This window comes from Strigops habroptila, chromosome 6, assembly GCF_004027225.2.
Source record: "Strigops habroptila isolate Jane chromosome 6, bStrHab1.2.pri, whole genome shotgun sequence".
NCBI lineage: Eukaryota > Metazoa > Chordata > Aves > Psittaciformes > Psittacidae > Strigops > Strigops habroptila.
This window is the reverse complement of record NC_044282.2, coordinates 14440227-14463208: the sequence shown is the minus strand read 5'-3', so window position 1 is coordinate 14463208 and position 22982 is coordinate 14440227. Positions and strand designations below refer to the sequence as shown.

The 22982-nt window shown below is 41.0% G+C and overlaps 1 protein-coding gene across 2 annotated transcripts in view; it reads left to right on the top strand.

Annotated features, from left to right (window-relative positions):
- The first annotated feature begins 2384 nt into the window (after positions 1 to 2384).
- Positions 2385 to 22982, top strand: part of SLC16A10 (solute carrier family 16 member 10) — a 71877-nt gene continuing 51279 nt past the window's right edge. Inside the window, exon 1 of one of the 2 annotated variants that reach the window (XM_030489467.1) lies at positions 2385 to 3007. In XM_030489467.1, the coding sequence (XP_030345327.1) occupies positions 2605 to 3007 (403 nt within the window). In that variant the 5' untranslated portion in view covers positions 2385 to 2604. The remainder of the gene's footprint in view (positions 3008 to 22982) is intronic. The other variant, XM_030489468.1, reaches the window with a different exon arrangement.

Here is a 22982-nt window from a genome sequence, read left to right as displayed (position 1 = left end):
CGAATGCTGTCCAAAAAGAAAAAAATATATGGTTCTTCCCTCAAGCTGATTTGACTGTATTATACAGGTCAAAGGCCCCCAGTCAGAGATGAAGTTGAAGTAGTATGAGGAATGTAACTAAAAGTTAGAAACACGTTAAAGCATTCGCGGAACTGGGCCCCTTCTGATCAGTCCTATTAAGATTCAATCTAGTTTTTTGCCCTTGTTTATTACTATGCAACCCAAAGTTTTATTAATCATCGCTGGCAAATGTAATGAGCATTGAAACCACTTCCGAAGAAGTTTCTCTCTGTCCTAACTGTTCCAAAATGTTACATTGTGGTGGGCGAAGCTTGATTTATTGTAGGAAAGCTCCATAGATTTGGACAACAGCCTCTGGACAAAGACTTGCTGAGAATGTGAAGTGTTAACTTTCGCATGTTAAATTGCTTATGAAATATTCTGAGTGCATTTCAGCTTATGATAGGCTTGGGGGTTTTTGTAAGCATTAAAACTTGTTCCTTGGGGGGAACAGATGTGCTTTTAAATGGTCGGCCAAAAGTTCTCTCTTTGCTTTGATGATTATTATGTATTTCATTCAGCTACAATGTGTTTTGTTACAGGCTTTTATTTTTTCCATATTCTACTGCTATTGTATGTGTATGTGTAATGTTTTTATGTTTAACTTAGATGGTAACAAGACAAAGGGCATCTATAAAATGCACTTTTTTATTATCATGAATGTATTTGTAAAGTTTTTTTAAAATAAAACTTACTGTAAAACAAATTGGAGGACACTAAACATGCAAAATTAAAAGTCCGAAGGTCAATTAATTGTAAAGGCATTCTTAAAGCTGACACCCATACAATGTGCATTATTGCACAGGCTTTCATTATGTCATTACATGGTTTTCTTTCTTTAGCTACTGCTTTTCATGTGGAGAGTGGCTGAGTAATTTGTGCTGAACGAGGCATTGTCTCAAAAATCTGTGCTTTATTTTGCGCTAAGTTTTGTTTCCCCAAGTGGTCACTGGCAGGTAGGAGGGAAAAGGTGATTCAGGGTCAAAAAGAAGAGGAAAAGGCTTTAACAGGCAGGCAGGGGAGCTGGATGCTGCCACTGATGTAAGCAATAGCAGCTTAGGTTCTCAGGGAAGAAATGGAGATGGCGTATGAATGCAAGAGGCTCCTCTGAGCCTTCCAGGTCTCATGGGGAAGGATGAAGTATCCAGATTTAATCTGCTGATTTTCTTTCAAGCTCTTCTTCCTCATCAGACCCAAACTGCATAAAACGTAAGTTAAAAACATAGCTGCCAAACAGACGAACGGATTTGCGACCGAGAATTCGGAAGCAGGATCACCAGTCAAAAAGCCTGTCATTTAACACTCCTGACCTCGTCTTTCCCTATCCTCACGCTTTTGCCTGCTGTGGGGAGAAAAGGCATCAAGACTTGATGCCTCTGTACAACACTTAATGAGGTGTTCAACTGCAATATTTTCTCTTCCTTTGTAAAAAAGGGTTAAGACAACCGGGGAAAAGCATTTTCACCATTGTCGCTCCTGGCAAAGTGCTAAGGATAACCCAAGAGAAGGTGGAGAGCTCTCCCGGAGAGCAGCTCCCTGGAGGGCAGCCGATGCCCGGAGGGCCCTGCAGCGGACCGCTGAAAGCCCAGAGCCCGAGCCCTCCCCTAGAGAAGGAAGGTGGGCGACGGAGGGCTCCTCAGAGGCCAGTGAGCGCCGGGCAGGGCCGAGCAACGGCCCTGAGGGAGAGCAACGGCTGTCAACGTGCGCGGGCTGAGCGGCGCCCCTCGCTTGGCGTTTTGGGGTGTTTGTTCTTTACTTGGTTGCTGTCAGTAAAACGCCGGGGAAGGAGTTTCAGACTTTCCCCTTAGCGCTCGGCTGCCCAGAGGAAGAGCAGCCGCAGCAGGACACCGCTGGGCGTAACTGCCCTGCCTCACGGGGAACGAACTCAGCCTGGGAGCGGGGCCAGGGGCTTGTTTACCGCTCTGCCCGCCGAGGCTAGCGAGGGCAGCGCGCGGTACCTGTGTGGGGCTGCTTGGGGCGCTGGCCTCCCACCCAGCGGCGCCGGCGGCCGTTGACTCCAGCCTCGCGCCCGCCCCTCGCCGCTTCCCCTCCTCTCCCCGGTCGGTGGCGGCGGCACGAGCGCTGACCGCCGCCGCCGCTGGCACGCCGCGGCTCCGCCTCGCCCCCTCCGCTGTAGCAGGCGGCGTGGAGGGGGGGGGGAGCAGAGCGTGGGTTCGCCTCACCCCCCCGCCTCCCTTCCCTCAGCCAATCGGCGCGGAGGAAAAGCCCTCGTGCCGCTGACGCCCCCACGGGAGCCCCCCTTTTAAAATAAAGCGGCGGCGGCCGGTCACCCCTCGGCGCGCGGCGCGGCGGGAACAGGGGGAGGACACGGACGGGCGCGCGTGTGTGGGGCTGGACGGGCGCGAGCGGCGAGGCGGCCTCGCTCGAGCGCGCGCACACGGACGGACAAACAGAGCGAGCGCCGCGGGATGCCCGCGGCGAGGGGCTGAGGGCGGGCGGGGGCCCAGAGGTCGTGAGGAGGAGGAGGAAGGCGGGAGCGGCGCGCGGGGAGGGTCTCGCGTCCGCTCCGCGTCGCGGCTGAGGATGGCGCCGGTGAGCGAGCAGCTGGAGCCGCAGGGCGCGGGGGACCCCCCCCTCGCCGCCGCCGCCGCCCCCCGGCCCGGCCCGCCAGCGGCAGCGGCGGCGGCGGTAGAGCCGCGGCGGGAGAACGGCGGCGAGTGCTGCCCCGGGAGCGGCAGCCCGGCCGCGCCGAGCGGTGAGAGCGGGGCCCAGCCGCGGGCGGCGGCGGAGGCCCCCGTGAGTTCGGGGTGCCCCGGGAACGCGGGGCCTGAGCCCCCCGAGGGCGGCTGGGGCTGGGTGGTGATGCTGGCCGCCATGTGGTGCAACGGCGCCGTCTTCGGCATCCAGAACTCGTGCGGGGTCCTCTTCGTCTCCATGCTCAAGCTCTTCGGCGGCGGCGAGGACAAGCAGCTGACGTTCAAAACAGGTGAGGGGCGGCGAGGGAAGGGCTCGGGGTGGCTTACGGCCCTTTGCGCTTCGGCTTCCCCCGCACACACAGCCCCGGCCGGGGAGCTGCCCCGGCCGGTGGCTCCGGCTGTCAGTGCCCGCGCCGCGCAGGGCTCTCAGGGCCGGCCCGCGGCGTGGCCGGGGGGCGGTGGCGGCTGGTGCCCGTCCCTCTCTGGCCAGGCAGCGCGACCCCTCTGGGCGGGTGGGAGGGCCGGCCCGAGCCTGCTCCGCCGCAAGCACGTGGGGCCGGGCCGAGGGATTCGAAAATTATCGTTTCAGCACGGCAAAGAGAAGCTTTTCTGTCGTCCCTGCGAGGGCTTGCGCTCGCAGCCGTGGCCCACGGGCAGGGCTTGCGGCAGCAAGCTCCCGGGACAGCGGGGAGAAGGTGCAGGGGAAAAAAGCAGGTGTGCCCTGGCTCCTTTCACAGCAGTATTTTTAGGCATCTGTCATCGTGCATTATGGGAAAATGCATGCTCTTGGTCCCAGAAAGTTTTATTCCCCTGCTCCCGTTAGCCTACTGAGAAGTCCAAATGATTAATTAACGGTGGGATATAGTAGGGCTTAAAATATGTCAAGAATGGGCTTAGCAGTTGCCAAAACCATCACTTAGATGTGGGGATTTATTGCTGTAAGCAGTATCCCAAAACTTACCACTAAAGTTAATGATCTTTACGAAACTCTAAAGACATAGTGGTACTATCACAATCAAATCTCCACTCTGCCATTACTGATCTAAATCTTTCTGGACACATAAGTATCAATTCAAAGGTGAACATATATTCTATGTAAGTTATCTTTAAAAAGTGTCTTGTGCTTTGACTGTGTAAGTTGAGGACATGCAGTTTTTTGCTCTCAATAATAATGAATTAAGAATTATACTTTATTATCGTAAATAATAATAAAGTTGGCTTATTTGAAAGGTAGCTTATGTATTATTAAAATGAAATGTTAAAGAAAACCAAACGTTGTCATTTATGCTTTTGTTCTTCACTAAAAGAAGGTGTTCTAGCTACCTAGCCCTGCAGGGGTATAAGCCTGCAGGGAAGGCTTTCTCAGTACAGAGCGGTGTTACAGACCTTTAACAGCGTTTTGAAATTTGTCTTCCTTAATATTGGGATAAATGGGCCTAAAGCTGAGATGTAGGAGACAAGGAAGCTAATTTTCCTCCCCGACTTAATTTTTTTTCCTCCCTTTTTTTTTTTTTTTTTTTTTTTTTTTTTTGAAGTGGAAAACCAGGGCAGGTGTTTAGACTGGAGTAAGAAAGCTGGAAAACTGTGGTGGAGTGTTAAGTGATGTACTCTCCAGCATTTGGGCTGTCCGTGGTGATGTACAAGGTGTATTGCTCGGTGTTCTTGAGACAAAAAGATGGGCAGCTATGTATGTCTGTTCATCAGGTGTGGCAGTGCCCACTTTGCAGAAGGGAATTGCATATCCAGAGGTGGGTGCTGAGGCTCCTTATCCTGTACAGAAGAAGAATGAGATTCAGAGGAGGTGCTGTGAACATTTGCATGCTGACCTGGCAGCCTCTGGCTGGTCAGAAATGCAGGAACACCTGGGTGGTTAATACATGGGTCTGTTCACAGTACAGAGGTGCAACTGCTTTTTCTGAGGATCTGGTCCTCTAGTAATGATCTCTCAAAATAGTCTTTTGAGAGACTATTTGAGGCAGAATTCCTCGCCCTGCTCTATCAGACTGCGCTATCCAAGAGTCTTAACAAAAAAAAAAAAAAATTAAGAAATTCACTTTTGGGTACTAGTGCAGTAGTCAAAATAATAAACAAGAGGGGGATTGAAACTGTTATCTCTTGCCTTACAGAAGGCAAGAGATAATTGCACCGCTGGTGTTTGCGTGAGGCGAGATGGTGGGTGCGCTCCACGCATGTTTTTGAAAATTTGCCTGACTGCAGAAAAGAGTGGGGGGAAAAGTGGAACCAGACTTTAGAGCCTAGTTGTTCTTGCATCCTGTTTAGAAGAGCAGGAAGAGTTCTGGATTCTGGATGCAGCCAGCACCTCCTGCATCGCTTACTACTTTTTTATTTTATTAGGGGGGAAAAAACCCAACCAAGCTACAGCTGCGTTTTGTTTTGCTCTGTCAGATGTGCTCTGGTTTGGGTAATGCAGAAGAACTAATTTTGGTTTTTTAAATCCAGATGGGTTTAAGTTGGGGGAAATAGCACGGGGATAGCTACCTTGTCTAGATGACTTGTGTGCGTGTGAAGGTGGACTGCAAATACAAAAGTGCCTCCTGTAAGTAGCAGAACACAAGATGAAAGAAGTGTACCAAAAGTACCCGAAACTACATTAAGGAGTCTGTGCACCATAAGGGCTAAGCAACAGCTGTCAAACAGAACTTCTGGTTCTTGAGTGTTGAACTTCATTGCTTAGAAAGTGTTTGTCTGCTACTTTTTATCTTGTTGAAAGTAGGACCAAGAGTGAACTAAACAAATTCTGATGCAACATTTAGCTTGCCACCAAGGGGAGCTGTGGTCAGAAATGGCAAGTTGCACTTAATGTAGCTCTTACTGAACACTGATGGATTAGCTGGCATGCTGTAGAAAGAAAAAGAATGACTAATGGGATAAAGGCAGTATGATTTTAGTGTTAGAAAAACAAAACAGCCAGATCATTCCCATAGTATTGATTATAGCATTTAATCTAGTTAATCTCTTGTGTTTGGACTGATAGCAACTCAAAACTGGCAGGTGGAGACTGAGTTTGAGTCAGGTTTAATGAATTTGAAAACTGTGATTTGTAATGCAAGTTTTCTTGCTGTGTGGTTTTGTTTTGGAATACAGAGTTTAATGTTCTAATCCATCTGGAAAAAAAATATTTCTTTAAAATCTGCAGTGCTGATTTTTGAGAGGCATGAATATTCAGATCATCTCTCCTGGGACCCCAGGTGTCTGTGGAATCTTGCAGTTGATCCAGAGTACCACAGACTTCAACTTTTTTTAACTACAGTGTAACTTAGCTGTTGCCAGAAGCGCATGTGTTGCCAGAGGTTTTTGTGTGCCTGCTCTTCTGGGACCAGCCAGTAGTTGTCTCTTGCCTGGTGTTTTCCTCAAAAAGAGGAATTAAATAGACTATGTACTATTTTGTTTTCTCTTAATAAAATTTTGCAATCTCTTAATAATGCATGCCTTTGTGTAGGGCAAAATGGGAGGGAATTTAGTAATCAGAGTATGTGCTGGTTTTGTTATTTTTTTAGTAGACGGATGGATATTTATCAGTATGAAGGGCAAAATGGGGGGAGGCAGAAGGAGGGAGGATGTAGTTAAGTGACTGCCTTGCAGATAAGGAGTGGAAGGAAATAAAAGTACAGGCAAGGCAGGAGGCTGTCTCCAGAATGCAGCATCAGCACTGGATAAGTAAGATGAATAACTATAACATTGTTGCAGGATTTAAAAGTGTTAATGGAAAAACTTGTGTTGTGGGTTATAAAGGGTTCACGGATGTCTTCAAGGGGCATCCAATTATGGTCCATATTTTAAAGGAAAATTTTGAACACAAGTAGCATACAATATTTTGGTATTCATATTAGTAAAAAGCTTGTTTCTTTGCTTATGTTAGTGCACTATATAAGCAATTCCATTGTTTCCGTGTGTAGCCAGTTTTTTTTTTTGTTCAAGAACTAACTGGTACACAACTACAGAAGAGGAGAAGCCCCCAGTGTAAGTATAACACTTCTAGAAAGATGTACCTGAAGTCTCAGGAAACTACTTTGTTCATTGTTTGTAGTTCCTTGTGTCTGCGGAACAAGTTGAGTGGAAAGACATAATGGCAATGAAATATGGGAGGCTCTTTGTCCTTGGAAATTGGGCAGACCTAGTAGGCCTAAGCATTCAAATGCAGCTGTGATCTGATTGTCCTTGAAGGGAAAGGATTGGGCACTAGGGCCATTCCAGGTTCTGGCAGGAAGAGCACTTGGTTCCTCTCCCTGTTGGCATTGGCACAGGGGGCTGTGGAGCACTGAGCCAGCCCCTGTGTTATCTCAGTTAGAGATCTGGCATCGAGTCCCGTGTTGTGCTCTCTGGATTGATATTATATAGGATTTTGCATGTGCATGTACACATACCTGTTTTCAAAAGGCAAATAAATTCTAAGATTCTAGTTGCAACAGAGATTAAAAAAAAAAAGTAAAATACTAGTTCTACTAGTTTAATTACTCCATATACTATGATTTATAGTGCTGGTTCTGTAACTCCACTGGATTATTCTCTCATATGTTTGTTCATTTTCACTTGTACAAATAGCCTTGCTCAGGGAGTATATACTGCTATTCCGGTTCTGCATACTCACGTTTGTTTTGTGTTAGTGTTACTAGAAGACAGTGCATCGGCTGGCTTGAACTGGTTATCTGTTCAGTGTGCTTGTATTGTGCCTACCTTGCTTTGACATTATAAGGTGCAGCCTTTGGTGGTGTATCTGAGTATCAGAATGGTTGGTAGTTCATTGAGCTGGTTTAACACCCTTGGTACCATCAGGACTCTTGGGGCTGGATTGCTGTGGTCTGACAGGGCAGGGAGAGGAATTCTGCCTTTGCTGTCATATCCAAGCTATAACTCGGATACTGTGGAAATAATGGATGACTACAAAGATCTACAAGTGTTGAGAACAAGAGAACAACTACTGTATATGGAAACTTAATTTTGCTGAACAGGGCTGGCTTTTTAATTTAACAGAACGGTTTGAAGTTGAATTTTTTTTCTTTACTCTTTCTTTGAATCTTTTGCTATTTTCCTCAGCTTCAGAGATAAAACCACCATCAGTAGTTTTGTTATCATTCAAGACCTTGTTCTGTAACTGTCCTTCAGAACCACACTTTAATTCTAGGGGATGTGGTTTACAGTGAACTGGGAAGCTTGGCAAGATGGAACTACGGCTTATGAGAGAGCAGTTGGCTTATTTTTCTCTTGCCCTTTTTTTTTTTTTTCTTTTAAGAAATAGATCAGTTTTGGGACATACAAGTTATCAGAGCACACAACTGTAATTCGTGTGAGGTACAAGAAAGCACACTGTTGTGTAACAGTTTAGTCAATAAGGACCACATGGCAACGAAGGATGTAGTTCCACAAAAACTTGGACCGATGGATATCGGTACTGCTGTAGTCCTTCCTTCCCATGTTTGTGTGGCTATTGGAACCAGCAGTGGGAGCAGATTGTCTGAAAACTAACCTGATGTAAAAGTAATGGTTAGTTTTATTCATCTGCAGTCATGTTTTTACTCTTTTGACCTGTCTTTGTGATTATAAATATATCTGTAAATGAAGACTCTGGAGTAGTTGAAGTTACGACTGGGTCAAACTGGAAAGTTGAAGGTAGTTTCTTTAGTATCCTGTATCTCCTAAGGACAGACGAGTTAATACTATTAGTGTTTATGAATACACACATGCACATGTATCTTTATGCCTCCACCTCTGGAGCATTTCTCTCGTACTCTTGATGACTAGCTTGCAGACTGATTAGCCTTGTGCCTGCCAGTTAGGTTGTCTTTTTGTTTTTCCTCTCTTTGGAATTCACATTGGTTAGATCTCTTCCTGTTCCAGCTGCAGATTAACTTGCAACTAGTTCCTCAGTTAGGGAAAATAATCTTCCTCATGTCTCTGAAAGCTAGTTACCGATTTATTTTTGTGGGCTTCGTGAGAGGCAGTACTTCAATTTCACAGAGAAACATCCCTATAAAATTCTAGAGGTGGCTGGCTATTGCCACTGCTCTGCATTAAAGGCACATGCCTCAAGTTACGAGCTTTTGTGCTGCCTTTCAGACAAAGCAATCCTCTAAAATCTCCTTCAACGAAACCCACCTAAATACTAAGGTTTTACTGTACTTTATTCATGAGATTAAAAGTTAGATGAAAGCAAAATACTATCGAATGCCTTGCCAAGTAATTTGCTATTAGTGTAACGTTATCAATAAAGGTGTTCTCTTAAAGCCGTTACCTTGGTGCAACACTTAAAAGCTAAATGTAATTTAGTGCCTGCAGCTATGCTGATCTAGTTACATGCATCAAAGTAGTGAAAGAGTTCTTAAACATGAGGTTAAAATACTTTAAAACATATTTTTAAAAGAAGTGTTAAAACTAAACTTAATTTTTGGCTCGTTTTTCGTGCGAGAAATGCGTTGTTTGATGGTTTTTAAGATAGTGTTAAAACCGTTTTTCAGTCTCATCCTTAAATGGCAAATTTCTAAAGGGTGTATGCAAAATCTTTTTGAGTGCTCTCATTTTGAATCCAAGTAAGCAGCAGTATCATGTGGTTAGATTGTTATGCAGATGGATAGAGACTCAAACATGGTTTGGTTTCTAAGTAGCAGAAGAAACCTTTTTGTCCTTCATTTTGAGCATATGTTATCTACATGGCTTGCTGGTCTGTCATCTGCCATTTTGCTTTTGGACAAAGCGGCTTGGGACTGCTCTGTGTGTGTGTGTATATATATATTCATGTGTGTGTCTCCTTACATCTTTTCCTTGGACAAATCTTTCAAGTATTAGTAGTTTTGTTTCACATGGAACATATTTTTATATTATCAGTTAATACTATTTCTTCGTCATCATCTCTGATACTTCTATAATCTTCTGTAATATGGAGAATGGCACTTTGTCATATTCCAAATGATGCTTTGCTGTTTTATGGCATGACATGATGTACCATGATGACATTGTGCTACCTAGGTTGCATTATTTACATAACCTAGTGTTCTTGCTGCTTTTTTATTAGTACCTGCATTCAGTGGAGTTTAGTTGACTGTGAAGTTTTCCAGTGTGCATTGCTCCTTACTCTTCAACTTTGTTTTGTTTAGTTGGTGCCTTCAGTCTGTTCAGTGTCATCTTATTCATCCATTTTGGCTACCATTCCTGGAGGTTGCTCAAATCCCTTCCTGATTTTTGAGTTGGCCTAAATAACTGCTGTCTAAAGAGGAAGTTAGCAAAATGCGTATGTTTATTAATAGACCCTCTTAGACTTAGCAAGACATACCAATGCTTAGTGCTGTTTGCCTATCCATAAAGAAGATTTCATCTTTTGACCTAGTCTGCTTTGCTTCCAGACATTTTAAGTTTCCTGATAATGTTATGTCTCTGTTCTAATGATTTGATTTTTTTCGTCTCTTGGGAGGAGCATTGTTACAGGCCAACTTGAATTTTAAATGTCGTTGGTCTCTCTTCCCTTATTCAGTTAGTAGTTTTACATGAAGAAATGTAGATTGTTCTCAAACTATTACATCATCATTTTGTCTACTCACTCTTTTTGTTTAATTCATTAATTACAGATAACAAAATGCTTAAGGTTTTAGCCTCTCTGCTTGAAGCAACATCTACAAGGGCAGGCTGCCCCAGTGAGGGGCCCCAGACCTGCTCAGACACATCCTTCCTCAGGAGCACAGCCTGGGCTGGGACCCGTGATGTCACAGGGACAGCTTCTCCAGTGGCTGCTGGGGACTGTACCTGCGGCACCACAGCTGCTGAGAAGGTGCTGGTTTGAGAAGAGCTGCTGGGCCTCTTTGGTATGCCCTGCTGTTGGCTAGCGGCTGTGCGAACTGCTGTATCTGCCTGCCTTGGCTGTGCTGTTGGAGCTGTGCTCTAGGCCAGCCCCTTTCATAATGTGAGGGTTCAACAGTCACATGAAATCTATTATTTAATGTTTTCTAAATTTTTATATAGATACTGTTTACTATTTCAAGAGCCACATGCCACTCAGTTCCTCAGTTAAGATTATCTGCAGTTCAGGTTTAGCTGTAGAATTGTTACATGCTTGGAAACTATCCTGATCTGTATTTGAGTTCCTCATTTCTAGATTTATGGATTAGTTTATTAATACTTATAAAACATTTGGGGATAAGTATTTGATCAGTCACATGAAAGCATCTTTAGTTTGTTAAATGTTAAGAAAATTTTGTAATTAGAATTCCTGATATTTTCTAGCCTCAAACAAAATGTGTGTTAAAAAAAAGTCAGTTTAGTTTTCAGAAACATTTATGTAAGTCTTAGTCGGGATTTTTAAGACAATTTTTTCCAAATCTTTATGTAATGTAATATCATAGGGAAGAGGAGGGCTTGTTGGTCTGAATTATGAATAAAAAAGTATAATAGAATTGTACACGTTAAAGATCATGCTTTGAAGTGAGAGGAATATTTATAAAATTCTAATTTACCTAGCTGTTTGTTGCTAAGGAAAATAAGGATTTTCAATAAACACATTGGTCTATAACACTCGGCAAGTAATTGCCCAACTTGACATTGCTTCTGCTCTATGAACGACAAGGAAGGAGATGGACTGATTGCTTGCATCTAGGCTAATGTAGCACTGATAATAAAACTTATTTATTTTAGAATACTCCTTGTGTCGGAAGGAATAATATAGGTTCTTTCATGTGTCTTCCACAAATTTTTTAGTCTCTTGATTTGCGAGCATACACAGTTAATGCAGCCTTAGACTACTGCAGTTTAATCTTCAGCAAATATGTACAGAAAGGATAATTCTATGGGAAAACATTCCCTTGTGATCTTACATTATCTGTTTTACTTCCAGATATCTAATTTATCACAGTAATAGCAGTTCTGTTTTATATCTTGCTGTTAATTTTCATGGGAACTGAATAGGCGTAACTTGTTCTAATAGCAAAGTTAGAGTAGCAGCTCTTTAGCAAGGATGGGACCAATTTAAAAATCATCAGTGTTAGTTCCCACACACAGGAAGGGATTACTGGGATGTTGAGCCTGAATCTTGCTGTTAGCAGCAGCACGTCTGTAATCCATGGAACGTGGTATCCCTTAGATGGTGGGGTTATACTTGGACTGCAAGTTGTAAAGCAACTTTCTTGTTGCCTTTTTGCCATAATAAGTAGAAGTAATGAATGCCTTGGCTGCCTGTCTGCTCCAGCGTGCTTTGTCCAGCAGAGCTGTGCTTTCTGTGTATGTTCAAAGTACCTCAGAATAGTTTTTTTCCTTTCTTTTCTTTCCTTTTCTTTTTTTTTCTAAACCCAATATGTATATATGAATAAGTAAATCAAAACATGCTAGCTACTGATTTAATTCCCTTAGACTCTTAGCTATTGTCCTTTTGGAAATGGCTTGTAAAATGGGCACTATGGATTGTCTTCTGGCTCATGGTCTGGGTTTCAGCCATTTTTTCAAGATTCTTCAGTAATAAGGTTACAAACAGAAAATGCATTATGTAAGTATAAAAAAAATTTTCTAGTTCATTGTAAAGTATGTTGATGGCACAGTTGGCATACTTTAAACATTTAATATTTTTAACTATCAATCTGTAATTCTGAGCAAGGATAAAACACTGTGGTAGAATGTTCTAAATTATCATCTTCTGCAGTCTAGAAGTAATGAATAGTCCTTTCTTTTGGAGCAAAATGTAGCTTTCATAGTTGCAAGTTCATTATATGATGATGAGGAATAGTGTCGAAGGTAGGAAAACCGCTCTTTTGCAAAATAGCCAACCACATTTTTGAACCACAATACTAAAAAGGGATTCTCGTAATTAGAGAAGTCTTAGTTTGAGCTATTACTGTTTTGCATTGAATACTTAAGAGCCAAGGAATTCAAGAGGGAAAGAGAATGTTAGTATTCATTAAGAAGTGATCTTCAGTGAATGTTGATGGGCTCTATCTTTGGAGATTTCTACTCTGCTCTCTGGTGTTGGCACTCCAGAGCCCCCTGTTGTCATGGGACTGACCTTTGTGACTCAGTCTTGTTTGTTTTCGATACCCAGGCATGTACTATCCAGATGTTTCTTGAGGAGCTGCTTAGTTTGCTCTAGGCTAGTCAGGATGGCAGGTGAGCAGTATACAGAATGAACAGTTGAACAACAAAGACATTGGTGTAAAACAGAAACCAATTTGGTTTGCCCAAGGAGGCCTGCGTCTCCCAGCAAAAGAATGGGAACTACTGAGTGTTCTTGGGCCACACAACCAGGGTTTACTTGGACAGTATCCTGAGCCTGTTATAATTAAACATGCTGGAGAACATGCTGGGATTGGAATAATCTAAATGGGTTACGTAGGTGAGACTGAAAGCCTACTTATTGTCAGTTTGCTCCATGTTCGGTGCATACTGTAGTAGTTTCAAAGTGGTTTGAACTGGTTGATTACATCAGCTGCTATATAATGCTGCTGATTTTTATGAGAGGAAAGAAGGTGTGGTAGTGGCGCTTTACCTAAAGATGCCATTAACCTTAAAGCAAGTGAGATTGAAATCAAGAACCTGAATTATGGTGCATATTTTGGACATGTCAGTGGTATGTGTCATGGTTCAGAGTAGCAACCTTCTCAGGAAGTCGCTGTAATGTTGCTAGACAATAATTTTTCAGTTCTTGTGTACAATTTATATGATGACTTTTGGGCTTTCCTTCAATTCATTTGGGACAATACTGCCTGTGGCCTCTTGAGTTCATTGATTTAAGTTGTCATCCGTGTGACAAAACTGAAAGTGTGTACTTTAAAGAAAGCCTTTATGATTTTGGCACATAGAAACAAATTTGAAATTGTCCTTTGTTCTTTTATACCTTCAGGTCATTTCCTACCTTTGAAATATTTATGTTTCTTAGTTTTTTCAAAACCTAACACCGCATTCCAAACTTGAAAGAAATTAGAACTCTCAACTTATAATTTCTGACACTGCTGGGTGCAGGCAGTGATCTAGAAAATTAAATCAATACAAGGAAGTTTTCTGGAAACTTAACTAAAATGTGCAAGCTTGAGATGAATCTTCTAATCCTATCAGAGTAACCCCATTTTTCACAAATTGAAGCATGGAGCATTAACAGCTTTTTACACCTCTCTCTCTATCAAAGTCTTTTGTTCATAGTGGAGCAGTTTAATGAACATTCAGTTTCATGCAGTGAAATCACTGACCCTTGAAGGTGTGTGTGAGGGGGACGGGACAGAAGTGGGTAGCTTACTGGGAAGCTGGAGTAGAACTGCACAAAATTGATATGGACAATGTTAGTCTTCGTATGCACAGTTAGAAGTTTAGTCAGCATGACCTGACTCTTGTGCTCTGAATTTTTACTGCTTTTTCTAATATTAGGCAAAGGATATAGTATGTTGTGTGCAATTCATGCTACAGTATTAATCTTTTGTATATGTGTATAATACATTTAACTTAATGTATGTTATGTGATACAGGTTCAGTCTACATCAAGCTCTGTGATGAAACAACTGTATACTGTATTAATATTTTTTTAGCTGAACATGTATTACTTCACCAATTGGTCAAAATATTTTTAATTATTTTGTAAGTAATTGTATTCATTAGGGATAATTGTATTGGGAAAATACAGATATCCTGTATTTGGGAAAAGGCAGATATCCTACAAACTGTTCTGTTGCTTGTTCTTTGGGATACTGTCCTGGCTGCCTCTGAGCAACTGAGATTTCTCTCATGTTTTCTGAGGTGTCCCACCTACCAGTCCTCTAGGTGTATATTTTCCTTATCAGGATAGGTAAGCATGATGCTATAAGCAGTAAATTTAAAAGCCAGGTGAAAAATTGTATCATGTCTTTAAGACTGCCTACCACTGGGCTTATGTGGTTGTTCTGGAGTTTCAAATGAAAAGGATGTGGATTCTTAATATGAGAGCATTCCTGTAGGTTTCAAATTAAGGATCAGAATGAAAAGGATACAAACTTAATTTTGAGATGAAAATTTGCTGCAAGTTTTATATGGCCTTCTGAAGGGATAAATCTTAGCATTTCTTGCTGCTTTTTGTTTATAAGCAGTATGGATTCTGTGGAAGCTTTGGATGTTAGCTCTTTGAGATAGCAACTCAGCCTGAGAGATTGCTGGTTAGTGTTTACTGTGGAGAAGATGCGGGTGTTATGAACAGTATTCTTAGAGTGAAAAGGGTTTCATTGTTTTTTTTTATGAAGACATTGCTTTAAAAAAAGTTGGTGTGCTGCTTTTCTTGAGCTTTTGCAGTGCTCTGTAGAGCGCTGCATGAAGTGTTCTATAATTCCTCTTAAACATAGTTATTTCTGGTTTTCTGGAAGAGAACAATTTCTGTGACTGAGGTACCACAACTTGGTTGTAATGGCTGAAAAGAGCGGTTGCTGCTTTTCTTTTCTTGTGTTAAACTAAAATCTGAAATTGAGGAGGCTCAATGGGCTTTAACAGATAACTAAGAGTGGTCATTTTTAGCCTTAGAAATTGCTAATAACCGTAATGTGGACAAGGTGACTCATTTGCAAATCTCTGGCTGGTGTGATTTTAGCTGTTAAGTAGATTTATTGGGATTTCCCAGAAAGCAAGTTAATCATGCTTTTTTCCTTCTAAGATATTAAATGCTAGGCTTTGTCCGCACAATTTTTAGCACTGTTCCTTATGTATTTTATCAGAATCATCACTAGTTTATAATAATAATCCTGATAATGTTTTATATTCTAGATCTTAAGATGTATCTTTGACTTTTGCTCTGCATGCTGCTTAATAGATAAGTAACATGTTGTTAATTTTATACATATATAACCTCTATGATAGAAAAGCCCATAAGCCTTTCAACTAGAGGAGGGGGAGAGGTTGCCCGCTAACAACCACTATATCTTGTGTATACTTTATCTGTTTCCAAACAAGCTATAGACCTTCACTTCCTACTTTTGATCTTTAACAAAGGCAGCGCATCTGCTCTGTAATGCAGGACTCTCCATCAGTTTGTAAGCTCTACCTTTTTCTTAACTTTAAATTTCATAATAGCTTATGGTCCTTATTATTCTTCTAACTTTTTCTCAGGCTCCTCATGCCATTACCACCAGAACTATCCCTGTCTGTGCAAAACTTGGAGCTTGGGAATATGATCAATGAATTTTGAGGTAATCTTGCCACTAAGTGTGAAACTGCTGTAGTGGCCAAGCTTTTAGTGAAGGGTTGAGTGCAGCTTTGTATAACACAAAGACATTGATTGAGGAATGGGACTAACGGTTTGTGATTGGGGGAGGGCGTGAATGTTTTAGTGGGAATCTTAGCAGGTGGTTAGAGAATGGCTTAGCAGTGTTTGCACGAAGTTGAAATGAAGGGAGACTGGGACTAGCGTAAATGCAGAGGAAGGAAGAAGGAGCCTCCACCAATTGTTAGGGCTGGTGAAGAGATCAAAGGTGAAAATCAATCTGCTTATTTTAAAGGTAGGGCGTCTTGTTAAGCCACCTTCTAGTGAGAATGCTGCAGCCATACAGATTTATTTGCTTGATCATATAAGCTCTTATCTTGCAAATGGACTTGTACTGCTTCTGATTACAGCTATGCATTGCTGTTGCATTGTCATTTGTTTTAGCAGTTACTTTTTTTCTTCATCTACTCTCTCCACTGTTCTCTGAAGTTATTTTATAATTGTAAAGCTTTTTTTTACATGCAGTTGATTTAGCTTAGACAGGCACAGGTCCTTTGAAATTCTGTAAGTAGTGTATTTCAGTTTACTAAGACAAGGGTATCACAAATCTTTTGTGGTAGAAAACAGTGCTGTAGGATTTTAGAGCTCGTCTGTTCATATGCTTGTCTCCAGTTTATGGAGTATCAGTTTCAAGTATTATAGTTGCATTTTTTCCCATAGTAGTTATTTCTGGTGTGTGCTAAAATCATAAATAGGTAAACTATATATAGTTGGTCCCTTCCTTGCCTTTCTTTTTCCTGTTTTTATCTGGGTCGCTATGGGACTGTTGAAGCAAATGTGGTCAGAGGATTTTGTTTTGTCTGAAAGGCATGGTATGTACTGAGGTGCAAGGCAGCCTTCCTAAATGTTACTGTTGCCTGTCATTCAGTAATACTTGGCATCACGCTGGACCAGTAATGTGCACTGTGCTTTAAAGAGCTTTTGGTGTTTTTATTTTTGTGTTGCTCTGCTTACTTGTCTGTTTTGCTGCACTGGAATGCTGAGTGACATGGGCATTGTCAGTCAGCGTATGCAAAATAGGCAATATTACACCAGGGGAGAGCTGGCAAGGTACAGGACTCACCTTGTGGGTTATAGTAGATGGAGATCCAGTCAGTACATTCAGTGGAATCTGGTGAGTTACCCAGATGGCCAGGTGCAGGCTTTAGCTTCAGGCTGAAACTGGGGTTTACCCTTAGCCATGCTGACTAGATCTCCACTGACCCTAGTGGGAGCTTTGATTCCTCCACTCACACAGACATCTGCACTTGGGTGCTTCAACATGGAAGCTAAATCCAACTTCAGGTGTCCTGTATTGACCCTGAGCATTTTGGTTTTGGTGGTGGGCACAACAAAAAAGTCGTACTCTTTTGGTTATGTGCTACATCTGTACTGTCTTTGCTCTGAATAGCAGTATCCACACTGACACGCACACCAGTGCCTGCTAGCTAGAGATAACATTTACAAATCCAGTTAGTTGGGTCTTTAAGGGCTTTATTGTCAAAGTTATCTTCCCCTTTGAAGGTTTACCAGAGCATGATAAGATTGGTACAGAAAACAATGCCCCATAGAACTGTTTGATGACCTGATGTTGTATGTAGTTACTGATTTAGCTGTATTTGCTGAACTGTCTTCTATGTGATCTATGAGCTTCAACATCTAATTGCTCTAGATTTTAGTTCATGCGCTTTTGTATGATTCTGTTCCTCAGAAGTAGTAAACGTAATCTTTTATTTGGAATGCTTAAATTTGTTCATATAGCTCTCAACAGTTAGACTATTATTGTGGGTGCTGCATTATTTTCAGCCATTTCCAAATATGAGACAGTTATAGGCATCTTTTCCAGGCATGATTGTGGCCAGTGGTTGTTGGATGTGCAAAGTTAAGCTACACAGAAGAAAAGTAATAAATGTGAATACATCAAGAAAGTTGAAGTAGTTTAGAAGCCAACATTAGTAAACTTCTAAAATGTGTTCTCAGCAATATATAGCTGCTCAGTGCCTTTTTTTTTATTTTTATTTTTTTTTTTCCCTCTGTAACCTTTCCGTTTCCAGTTTTGATCTTGGCAGGATTACAGAACCCCTGGCATACATAGAGGCCAGACAGTGCCAAGTCAGTTATGTCTTGTCTCTGGGAGAGGGAATTCATGCTGAGCCCCACATTTGGTAGAAGCTGGAAACTGAAAATTGCTTCCTCTCTGAAGCAGTGTGTTGCTCCTCTAAAAGTTGTCATGGCAGGGCATAATGTTTTGCCAGAGTATCTGGGAGATGCCAGGTGGTACCTGCCAGTCAACTGTTTTTTTAAATTTTAAAGTGTTGGCTGGGCTAATCTGCTATTTGAGCCTTTTGGTCATGTGTTAATTATATCTCAGGAAGATGACCAAATACTTGTAAATGAAGTTTGGAGGTTCTTTAGGAGAAGACTGTCTAGTAAATAAATTGGCTGACTAGGGTTTTGCTGGATATAAGCAAATACAAGTGGAAGCATTCTGGAAATTTCTTAGTCTAAGGAAAACACTTAAGAAAACATTGCAGCAAACAAAACTTGAAAGTATTCAGCTATAACATAGAATTTGTAGGTATTTTTGGGGTGTGTTGCTATTAGAGGTTAAAACAACAATTGAAAAACTGAATCTGAAAGCTTAGACATTATGTATGCTGATCTCTTAATGTAAAAAGTCCTGATTATGATGATCACATTGGTAGTCACTTATGCTGAATGTAATTAAAATGTTTCTGGTTTTATCATTTATTTAACTTGAGCATTTGTACTTTTTCTGTTCTGTAATGCTTTCTATTTCTCTGAAAATAGACCAGTTGCTATGCAAATAGATCGTTGGAACAGTGTGCTGCCTGGTTTTGGCTTAAACAGGTGCAGGCAACCAGTGGCACTCCCAAGGTTCTGCATGCAAATGAAGGGTCATTTCTTTCTTCACTTTTATTGTCTGTATATAGCAGCATCTGGAGAGGTCAGTGCTGCTCTGTTAGTGGCTTGAAGAGTATTTTAGCTTTTTCTCTCTGAGATTGTTCCCTCTTTCCCTTAAGTAAAAATGTTATCTGGACAATTTGTCTCAAGATTTTATGTTGTTGATCTTCAGCAACAAGATGTAAGGTCTCTGACTTCCTGTATGTATTGGCTCTCAATTCTTTAATGATGCAAATTGCCAATACGAAGCACTGGTTTCTACAGTTTCTGTAGCTGAGTTGCTTGCAACCGTTTGCTTTTCCGAGCTCTCAAACCAGAAAAGAAATGCAGGAGGACAGTATTACTCTTCTGTTAATTACTAGCTTTACTATTATTTTTACTACATTTACTTTTACATTCCTCATATTAAATGAGGTAAAATGTTCTCCATTTTCAATCGGGAAGAAAGAAATATAAAAGTAACACTTAATCCAATTAATGTATTTTCCTGCTCTGATTCATTGTGATGACTTTGAGCATCTGGTAGTAACTGAGCATGAGCTGCTTAAAGTCACAGAAACCCAATTCCCATTATTTCTGCTCATTGAAGGGAATAAATGAATTACCAGACACTAATCTTTGGATAATTGCTCGCTGAGCAGGAGATCTTAGTTCTTAAAGAAATTAGTTTTGTAAGTTTATAGAACTGTCAGAACTAGTGAACTGTTTCAAAAGGTTAACCATAAATGAACAGAAACTGAGCTTCATAACTATTGCAGTCGAACATTGCAGTGTACGTAGTATGTGGAGATAGATATCATCTCTCCCCTTATGAGTTTTAGTATAACTTACCAACTGAAGTTTAAGCTGAAGGTTGAAATTTGTGTCAGTTTCTGGCAGTACCGGAGTTAGGATGTATGTGGAATAAGATACAGGAGGTATTGCTGTTCTGAATGACCAAACCATTTTGGGTTTGAAATAACTCATCTTGGTTTGGTCTTCTAATTGAGACATAAAGGAAAGCATGTGCTTTTTAGCTGTAGACAGTCTACCCTGTGGCCTTACATCATGCATGTAACTTTCCCTGATTCTCCTCTATTTGACATAACTTAGGCAGGTTAGCTTTCAAAATCCTTTTTGTTCTTGATAACTGGGTGGACTTGTGATTTATGTCTTTATGGCATTGGTATTTGAAAGTCATGCTCCTTGTCAGTGGTGGCCATCACTCCTTTGCCTTTGGAGAGCAGCCTGAAAGAGGGTGTGTTAGGAGTCATTATTCATAGCTCCTATTCCATAGCTTTAGGCCACACTTACGCTTTTGACCTCACTGGAGTCTTTTACTTTGTCTAAGAGCAGTCTTCCTCCCCTACATGTACATCTGGAAACATTCAGGGCCCCAAAATAATCGGATAAGCAAGCCTTAAATCCATCTAAACATACTTTATCAGAATACAATGCCTGTTAATGTAATTTCAATATCTGGTATTTGCAGGAGTAATTTAAGTGGTTCCTGGATCTTTCTGACCTGATGAATACTTTGTCTCTGTAGATTGTTGCTATGGCCAGTTCATGCATATTTTTTTTAGGCTTTGAAAATCTATATTTACCTCTGTCAAATTCCTATTCTGCAGCTGGTCTTTACAAATAACAGTATATACTTCTTCTGATTGTCTTAGAGTGTATGTTACAGTGTTTATTACATTACATCTTTGATTAAAAATTTCACAGAGATCCTGGCAAAGGGATAACAATACCATGGTTAACTCAGATTAAATACTCTGGTTGCAAGTACTTGTTCCATGCAGTATGTTTCTGCCTGTCAGTGGGGACTGGACTTCTTTCCTGTAGACAGTCTTTTCATTGTGGAATCTCTGCTTGAAATTTCCTCAATTTAAAGAAGTAGGCTTTATTTAATCTACTTCCATTTATTTTAACTGCTGTCAAAATATTAGGATATAGCAGACTTGCTATATAAAAGACAGTGATCTCAGTAAGTCATGCTTGACTTAAATTTAGAGTTTTCACAGAATTTCATGTTAATACTGCTGTAAATTTGTTTCGAGTGGCATTTTAGTAATAAGGAAAAAAAGTACTGAATCTTCAGACTTCACCTGGTTAAATTTGTGCATGAAGAAATTAAATGCTTCTATACCCCTATAGACTAAAGTGATATCATCCACAATTTTAAATACATTTTAGTTACACCATTAGTGTTAGGGGTAGGTCTAGCTACGCTTTTCTTCTAAAGAAACCACTTTTCTTTAGACTTGGCCATGGTCAGGCCCTCAGTTGAGCAGATGGGTTTTACAGCTGTTCTTAGCACACTACAAAAGAGGGAGTGTGTGTATGCATGCTTTCCTCTCCAGAGACAGGTTATAGCACTCCCCCCACCCCGGGAGGAGAGGGTGCGAATGACTCTGCCTAACTCCCAAAGGCTATGGAGAATGCTTGCAGTGAGCAGGGGCAGCAGGAGGAGAGTGGGCATGAAGGTTTCTGTGCACTCAACAGTCAACCTTCAGATAACAGATAACTGGTAACAGTAGAAGTGTAAAAGGTACATAGTGTCAGACATACTTGCTGCAAATACATAATGTTTATTCTTAACTCACAAACAAAACCCAGCATTTCCTTTTGCTCACAGGAACCAATGTTTCTGAATGCACACATGTACGCATTTTTAGGAAAGTAGAGAAGTAGAATCAGGCAGCCTACTGTTTCAGGCTTGTTTCTGCCATGACAGCTCCAGTGGGTTGTTTTTTATAAAGCCTGTACATAGTGGAAATATATTCATTGAGGGAAAGAGGTCAATATTATATGTATTTGTCATGACAGATCAGAATTTTGATACTGATTAGGGTAATAAAACCCATGTACAGGCTGATACAAAATGCAGAGGTATGTGCTTTCAAATTTATGGGTCTCCTGTACTATGCACATGTAACTCATGCGCAAACCAGAAAATGGCTTATTCTTGGCATTTTTCAGTAGTTAAAGAGTGTTGCACTGTGCACAGCTTATCAGAAGCAGAGCAAATGGAACAGTGTTAATTTTCCCCTGTGTTGTCCTCGAGTTTGTATTTCAGTGTTTTGCTTTCCTGGACTACTGCTAATAGAGACTTATATCATTTGGTATTTCTTAATGTCTTTTTATTGCTAACTTGGAGTTAGAATTGCATTATACCCATCTTGAACACTTGAAAGGTGGCTCTAAACCCAGACGGCTTAACTTCTGAATTTTACAAAGAAGTTAGTGTATGCCAAAGAATACATACGTGTGTGTGCGTATATATATATATAGTATTTGGCATGTTTTAGTTTAATAAAACAAAATGCTTGTGTGGTAGACTAGAGCATTTGTTCAGCACTATAGTATAAATGTAGATGTAGGTCCTGAAATAGCAAACTTTGCTATAAACTAGCTACTTAAACTGTTGGACTACACAGGGGTTTCCAAATTAGACTGCAAACATGATGTGCAGTATAAATGACTGTTATTCTTGCTGATGCTGGGCTTCCTTTTCCAAGTTCTTTTTCTAGCTAGCAAGCTAAAGTTATATTAGGTCCACATACTCTTTGAACAGTTTATTTTGGTTCATCTTTACAATGCTTTTCTGACTTTATAGTGGTGTATCTGGTGAATGTTTATTAACATGTTTATTAAGGCTATTATAATGTCCTAGATTTTTTTTCTGCACAACTTTAGGGATAAGGAATTCTATTAAATTTAAAAATCAAGAACTACTTATACATAGCTGTTAATGGAATTAGCATTGATTTATTAATAACAACTGGTTTGGATTATTGTGCAAGATGGAAGTTGGATTTCTTAGAACTTCCATTCACATGCTCTCAGACTTAGCTGTTAAAATGCTTGAGTCAAAATTTGATCTCACCCAGACTTTATGGTTGCATATATCCCTGATCATGTGATTTACTCTTTTTTTGTGGTATTTGGCTTACTGTGACTAATGAGTGGTTAAATTGTGTCAGTGTGCTTAGTGGCATGACTGTGGTTGAGAAGATAAACAATCTTGGTGTTAAACCTGATCACAAAGCTTTTTGAATAATTGAATTCAACTTTTGCCTTTTTAAAGTGGTGTCTTTAGTGGTTTAACTCTTCCAAAGAGAAACGGGAGCTGTGACAGAGATAGGTAAATCAACTCTAATTTTCTGGCAGAAATTTGA